The sequence below is a fragment of the Primulina tabacum genome, chromosome 1 (assembly GCF_025594145.1).
Source record: "Primulina tabacum isolate GXHZ01 chromosome 1, ASM2559414v2, whole genome shotgun sequence".
In the NCBI taxonomy this organism is placed as follows: domain Eukaryota; kingdom Viridiplantae; phylum Streptophyta; class Magnoliopsida; order Lamiales; family Gesneriaceae; genus Primulina; species Primulina tabacum.
In genome coordinates this window covers 50,217,577-50,224,870 of record NC_134550.1, presented here as the reverse complement: position 1 = coordinate 50,224,870, position 7,294 = coordinate 50,217,577, and the positions used below count along the sequence as shown (strand labels likewise).

The 7,294-nt window shown below is 36.5% G+C and overlaps 1 protein-coding gene across 1 annotated transcript; it reads right to left on the bottom strand.

Annotated features, from left to right (window-relative positions):
* Positions 1–1,758: 1,758 nt before the first annotated feature.
* Positions 1,759–6,736, bottom strand: LOC142546424 (putative inactive ATP-dependent zinc metalloprotease FTSHI 2, chloroplastic). Its single transcript, XM_075654130.1, has 11 exons — positions 5,183–6,736; positions 4,445–4,617; positions 4,139–4,240; positions 3,887–4,051; positions 3,551–3,691; positions 3,119–3,277; positions 2,759–2,844; positions 2,527–2,605; positions 2,304–2,426; positions 2,101–2,157; positions 1,759–2,026 (listed from the first exon to the last, which is right to left on the bottom strand). The coding sequence occupies exons 1-11, from the start codon at positions 6,516–6,518 to the stop codon at positions 1,811–1,813; spliced, it is 2,637 nt and encodes an 878-aa protein (XP_075510245.1). The 5' UTR covers positions 6,519–6,736; the 3' UTR covers positions 1,759–1,810.
* Positions 6,737–7,294: the final 558 nt, after the last annotated feature.

The following is a 7,294-nucleotide window of genomic DNA, read 5'->3' as shown; positions in this document are numbered from 1 at the left end:
CAAACGATCTTCTTGAACTTTTCTTCAATCTCCAATCAAATTCATGACTGGAATATTTGTTCTTCTAAATTGTAATAGAAAATTTTAGAGAAAATTTAACGATAATATCAAAAATAAGTTGACGGATCAAACCCTAAATTTTCTTAAAGTGGCCGAAAATTTGGAGAAATTTGAAGTTAGAGATTTAAAAAATCTCATGGAATGGAGGCTAGAGTTTTTGGGATTTTTAAATCATTAGTCTTTAACTTAGTTTCCTTAATTATAGGTTTAGGGCTCATAACTAAACAAAACATTAATAGATTTAGTTAATTAATTTGACTAGTCCAACTAGTTTAATTAATTAATATTTCAAAGTCTATTAAAACTTTAATTAATTAACATGTTGGACTTGTACTCCTAAAAATCCATTATACATATTCTCATTCTATTTAATTTAATCTTCGAGTTTAATATTTTGAACTCTCAATTTTTCATAAATTCAACTCATTGAATTTATTATCTCATAAGTTTTATATAAATTGAAATCTTTGAATTTATTGTCTCAATGGGAACAAATGATCAAGTACTTGTGTGACCCTCAATGGTTCAGGTATACAGCTAGCCTTGAGTTCACAACTCTTTGTGATTCATGACATTGTCCTTTATTCGAGCTTATCCTAATTTGCCTCATTCTATGTACCAACGTTTGATCATGAAAATGTCAAAAATCATTTTCTAATTAAACTCATCAAATCATGGTAAGATCGTCTAGTAGCACCGCCTCATGATTCCCTAGGTATCATTGACAGCGCCTGCAAGAACCATTCAGTTATGATTAACATACAGTATAGTTCCTTTACATCATATATCTCGATCGAATCTACAATCATTGGTTCATCGAGGGCTGCATGTTAGATTCGATAGCTATGCGATACATTCATGAAATATTCATAGTGTCATCGCATGCACAACTAGAAAACTTTTGTCTTTAATGTACATCTTACACTCTGGCCAGATATTTCATTCACTATTATTTCATTAGATCACATATGATATCCACACTTGTAGATGAGCGGTGAATTCCCGACTACAATGGGCTCCTACACATATCGCAATTGCACCCAACCTCGCCACCTTGTGACCCTCGCGGAGTCGGTAAACGAGTCAAAGCACAATCCTACTATGTAGAGCATTAGTGTTGTCCTAGACTGATGATAACAATCAAAACCACAGACGTTTCGTCTCGATGAATGATAACCACTTAGAAAGATCGAGGGAAGGTTGTTCGATATAATCATCATATGATTACTCAGCTGCATGATTGGACATCTTCATGCCCTTACCATGAAACACGATACACAACATCACAGATGCTAATACCAAGCTCAAGCGGCCTTTATCCTTATTTTTAGGCTGCTGAATCGACTAGAAACGATTTTAGAATATACAATGTTTAGAAATGAGTTTCAGGATCGAAATACGATTCATTTGTATTAAAGTATAATAAATGTCTTCATATATTTTTAACATGTATATACAGATAAATAGAACGAAATCATGAAATAAATTATATTAAAATAAAAATTGTTTATGACAACTGAATCAATAAATATCTTAACTAACCGTTGGTTTACAAGACATCTATTCTAACACATATCTCATCATGCCGAACACGGGCTTAAGGGCATGCGTCCCTCTGTCAAAGATCCATAAATCCACAATATCTTTTGTTTCGTTAGAAGATCAGTTGTTTCGTGACACTTAGCGAAACAATGTCAAGGCAGAGATTAATGAATTGAAACTTGGTATACCATGGCCACGATCATGATCATCAGCTTCCAGGGAGAGCTTCTTCCATCATGTTGTCAGCAATGATTTTCTCAAGTTGTTTTCGTTTTTCGGCCCTGAGATCAAGGATGTTATGTGGCATTGGTTGAAGAGATCCGTGCAACTCGACTAGGTTAAAAAATTCTTGCTTTGTTAAACTCTTCTTTTCGACAAGAGCATCAACAACAGCGTCCATAAGTTCACGGTTTTGCTGAAGAATCTGCATACAGACAAGGAGTGAAAAATCTTAAAACCTTGTCAAGAAATTCATCGCCTACTGTCTTCAGATTTTACCTTTTTTACACGTTCATAACAAGTATCAAGAATCCGCAATGCCTCTGAATCAATGTCCTGAGGGTAACCGGAGAATGATGGTAAGAAAGATTACAGTCTTTTCAAGATTTCGGGTTTGGATATGCTGGATTTTGGTAAAATTGAATGAAATTTGAAACAGGAAAAGATTTTGCACGAGTACAAGAAAGTAAAACAAGAATTACGTCTATTCTATCTTCAACCCAGAAGCTGTTCAAGCCATATTGCTTGTCCGAAAGCCCGCCAAGAACTAGACTCCGTGCAGCTGATCTAGCATTATCTGCTGTCTCTGCCCAAATGGTACTCATCTGCAAAATTTAAAGCAGATGATATTTTCTATATCCGAGAAAAAAATAAATAGTTTGAGAAAAATTTTAAGACAATTAAATTCGAAAATCGTCTTGTTACCTGAGCCTCCCCGTACCACAGTTCATCAGCTGCACGAGGTGCCAGCTGGACAGTGATGTGATCCAAGAGAGATTGCCGACTGCGAAACAAAATGGGCAAAACATTATCCCAAGTGAGATTTTCATCCGCACAGCCAAAAAATTTACCTCAGAGTAAGGAAATCTGATATAATTTTCAAGAAATGGGTATGAAAAACATGAAACATTATTGCAATCAAATGGAGTCGTCAAACCTAAGCATCCCTTCCTTAAATTTAACGTGGTCCATTTTGAATCGTACATAACCCAATTCCCTTCCAGCTCTAGGAGAAATAGTTACCTGAAAAAACACAGCAAGACATGCATCAAGAAGCAACAAACACAAAACATTTTCTGTCAATGATTATTTTCTGTAAAAGCTAAGTCTGAAATACTAAAATAGGAAAAAATATAATTTGCATCAAAATATAAAATAGTTTGTAAATAATACTGAGAAAATAAAATAAGCAAGAATCATAAAAATTAGCTGTCTCGGGAAAAAAAAGGTATTACGTCAAAGTAAATTAGATGACCTCACGTAAGAAGTAAATGAACTAGGAAAGTGAAGAACATACAAACTCAATATTCTTGAGATCAGGAAAATTCACAGCGACCACTGCCATGGCTGCTTCATTTATAGCTACTTGCTTCCACGTCTCAGGGCTCCTATCTTTTCTATCTAGAGTGCCTCGTTCTTCTATTTGTGCAGCTTGTAACAAGTCATCGGTTGTAATCTAAGTAAAACAGAAACTTGAATATTCACAGCTACCAAGCCATTTGCAACACTCAGCGAATAAACAATTACTGTGCAAAATATTCCACGCTAAAGTGAATATGCTAACAAACTTTACTCAAATTTCACAGGGCATGCATATATGTCAGAAATGGATGTTTTAGGCTAAGAAAAACAAATACAAGCGTGCCAACGAAATTTGTCTATTGACTGTTGACCAAATTGAAGCTAGAGGATAAAGTTTCAAATTTTTCATCATTTCAAGAGTGAATACCTCAGTTCTTGAATCACGCATCATATTTATAGCTGCAATCTCAATGATGTTAGCCAGTTCAGCACCAACCATTCCATCAGTCATACTAGCAACTGCCATATAGTCCAAATCCGGGGCAATTGGCTTTTTCCGAGCATGAACCTATGATCAGGAAATCATAATAGCATCAAAACAAAGTGGTGCTTTAGAAAAGAAAACATAAACTTGTATCGAAAAATAGTCAGAATTTAGTACTCAAGAAAACTGGCAAACAATAGATTATCATATTATCGATCGCACATGAAAACATTAACACGCAAACTATAAACAACAAGTACACATATGAAAAAAGCACACCTTAAGTATCTCAATGCGACCAATAAATCCAGGCTTAGGGATATAAATTTTCCGATCAAACCTCCCTGGTCTCACGAGTGCTGGATCCAAAATGTCAGGCCTGTTTGTGGAAGCAATAGTGATGACTTCACCTCTACCTTCAAACCCATCCAGGCACACAAGCAGCTGAATAATGGTTTTGGAATCACGAGTGAATGTGCATCCATATACTTATCATCTAAAACTTGAGGAAATTCAGTGTGGCCACTATACCTGATTTAGAGTAGCATCTCGTTCTTGTCCACCAGATCCCTTAATCAGACCACGTTCCCTTCCAACAGCATCAAGCTCATCGATGAAAACGACAGATGGAGCCTATGAAAAGTCACACAGAAACACTCATATATTGAGCTTTTCAATATGTTACTTAATTTTAGCTTAAGAACGTCTCTGAAAAAGTAAAAGCCACAATAAAAATTCGTTTTGATGGAAAAGGTCCATTAAGAAAAGTATTTGAGCACCATTATGCATGAAAGTTTTGAAACTGCATGAAATAACCAAAGGAACAGAAAATCTAACATTTTCCTTTGCTTCTTGGTAGAGAGCACGAACACGAGATGCACCAACTCCCACGTATATTTCAACAAACTGGGAAGCAGATATGGAAAAGAAGTTTACACCAGCCTCACCAGCCACAGCTTTTGCTAATAACGTCTTCCCTACTCCAGGAGGTCCACAAAGTAGTATACCACCTGAAATATTTTTCAGCATAATCCCAACCCAACATCAGATCATGCTAAAGTATTACAGAACAGGGGAGGGGACATGAAAAGAAAAAATAGCAAATTTTACGATGGAGTAGCAGTAAGGAAGCATGTGTTAACTGCAGAAAATCTAGTCTTTTTTATTGGTTATGTTACTTGCTATGTTCCTCAACCAAGATGAATAAAACAAAATATGTTTCTTGTAGCCCAAATGATAAGTACCAGATAATTTTATGATTAATAAACACAACAATAAGTTTTAATCAACATTCTGAAGGCCAAACAGTTTGTAGCTCAGAGATCAGACACGCCTTAACCACAAAGCTTGCATAAGCATTAAACTCAAATATCTGATTATGTCCTTAAACTCCAAAACTTAGAGAGTAATCGTCGTATAATGAAGACAAAGTTTTTTAGATATGACATACAAAAGTAAAATAAAGCCATAGTAGAAAAAATCCTTGTGGTTATGAACCTCGTATTGCATAAGAAATACCCAACTATAACAAGATAAAAAGGAAACAATGTAGTTCTTTATTTGCAATAATCTAACCAGGTATTTTGACCCCACGCCTACGATACATTTCCCCGTGGGTAAAGAACTTCACGATCTCCTCAAGCTCAAGTCGGATTTTCCCAAGCCCAGCAACATCCGTAAACTTTGCATCCACCCCTCTTTCCAAATACTGTGGAAGTCTCCTATTTTGTGCTCGTCGAACACGTGCACCAGACCTCATAAATTGTTTTGCCATTTTCATATAGGGATTATCTTCCCCTTTTTCTCCACCTTCCTCATCATCTCCTTCTTCAATACCGGCCACTTCCCTCTCCAGCTCCCTCATCTTCTTTTTCTCCTCGGCCTCAGCCTTTTCTATCTTCAACCTATCTTCATAATCCTTCTTCTGCTTCCTATAATTAAGAACCACTGTGCGATAAAATATATAAAAGAAAACCACCCCAAGACCCGTAGAAACATTTGAATCACTAGCTAATTTATCCCACATGATCGCCATGTCCCGTGAGCTCTCACGAGCTTGGCGTAAAGACTCTTCATACTTTATCTTTTTCATTTCCCTCCTCTTTTCCTTCTCCTCCATTTTCTTCTGCATCTTCATTGCTTTTTCCATCATCTCCCTGTCCTCCCTCATCCTCTTCAACTCCTCATTCCTGCTCTGCTTAATCTCCTCCCTCATCCTCTTCAACTCTAATGCCTTCTTAGATTGAGGCTTCTGCTTAACGAACGAGAACATCCATTTAGGAATTTCCGACAAAACCCCAAGATAAGGCTTTGGAATCTCAGGCGTTTTCACGGGGGGGCTGTAAGCATTCATACAAAGACCGTCAATCTTCAACTTATCCCATTCTTCCCAAAACTTAGAATCACTTTCAGCTGAAGGCAACACTATCCTAAGAACCTTATTATCCTCTAACACCGCCAAAACGACCTCGGGCCTCTGCTTTAATCCGACATTAGGTGGCTTAATAACATGCTTAAGCTTATTTTCCCTTTTCAAATCCAATATTTCAGTATAAGGAAGCCTGTGGGACACCACAGGTAGCCCTTGTGTCCATTTTTTCAACTCCTCGGGCCTTAAAGCTTCATGCTTCTTTCCCGAACGCTTCTTTTCCGAAACTTTGGCTGCTGCTGAGGAGCGTAGCGGCAAAGAACCCGAGATTACAGTTAATGTCACTGCAAGTTGAAGAAAATTCAATGAGTTTCTCCTGAACTTTGATACCTCCACCTCTTGCCCAAATTCATGCTCTTTTTCCGGGTATTTTGCAAGACAACATGAAATTAGGATGAGGGTTTTGGGTTTCTTGAATTTTGGATGAGGGTAGCGAGGAAACGACGGTAAGAATGAAGAATTGAGAATGTAATTACATGCCATTAAATCAAGAATTGCATAAGGCGAAGAACCCACTAATATCAGAAAAATTCAGCCAATTCTTTTAAATCAAGAGGACAAGAATTCAAAATTGATGAAAATTGAGTCCAAATTCCAGTAGCAAACATGAACAACTTAGGAATGGGGGCGGCTGAACTGAACTACATAGCCCCTACCGGCTGAGAGGTGCCGGAGTTTGGCGGGTGGGCTGTTTGGGCCCAAGTGGAGGCTCGTTTTTAATTGGGCTTTTCTATAAAATGTGTATATTTTTATTCAGATATATAAAAGCCTGTTTAAATTTTGAGAAAACACTAACATTAAATTAAATTTTTTTTTCAAGTTTTGACAAAATTTCATTGTTTATGCATTTGGTTAAAAATATCATACATAAAATATTGGTATAGTGATAAATTATTTAAAAGGGGTTGAATAAACACTTTACAGTTTTTTCAACTTTTCGAATGATGAATCAGTTTAGTGATAAACTGAATTGAGGAATTTGTTGTCGATGTCAATCAGTTAACCAATGAAAGTGCGGAAATAAAATGAATGACAGATAAAATAAAACTGAAATTAAGTGACTCAAGATTTATGGATGTTCGGAGATTTCAAACACTCATGCGTCATCCCTTCTATCTCGAAGATAAGATATTTACTAAAAGACTTTGATCTAAACACAGATTTGTAAAGCTTATGGTAAAAGTTTTCAGAGTTTTGACAAGAAAGCTCTTTGATACATACCCTAGACAGTTATGAATGTAATGAGCGAAACACGTGAG

Excerpts from the sequence above, each read along its gene's own strand:
- LOC142546424 (XM_075654130.1), bottom strand. The coding sequence starts at position 6,518 with ATGGCATGTAATTACATTCTCAATTCTTCATTCTTACCGTCGTTTCCT. Across the intron at positions 4,618-5,182 it reads GCGTGGGGTCAAAATACCTG|GTGGTATACTACTTTGTGGA; the intron begins GTTAGATTATTG and ends AAAATATTTCAG. Across the intron at positions 3,692-3,886 it reads GTCGCATTGAGATACTTAAG|GTTCATGCTCGGAAAAAGCC; the intron begins GTGTGCTTTTTT and ends TCCTGATCATAG.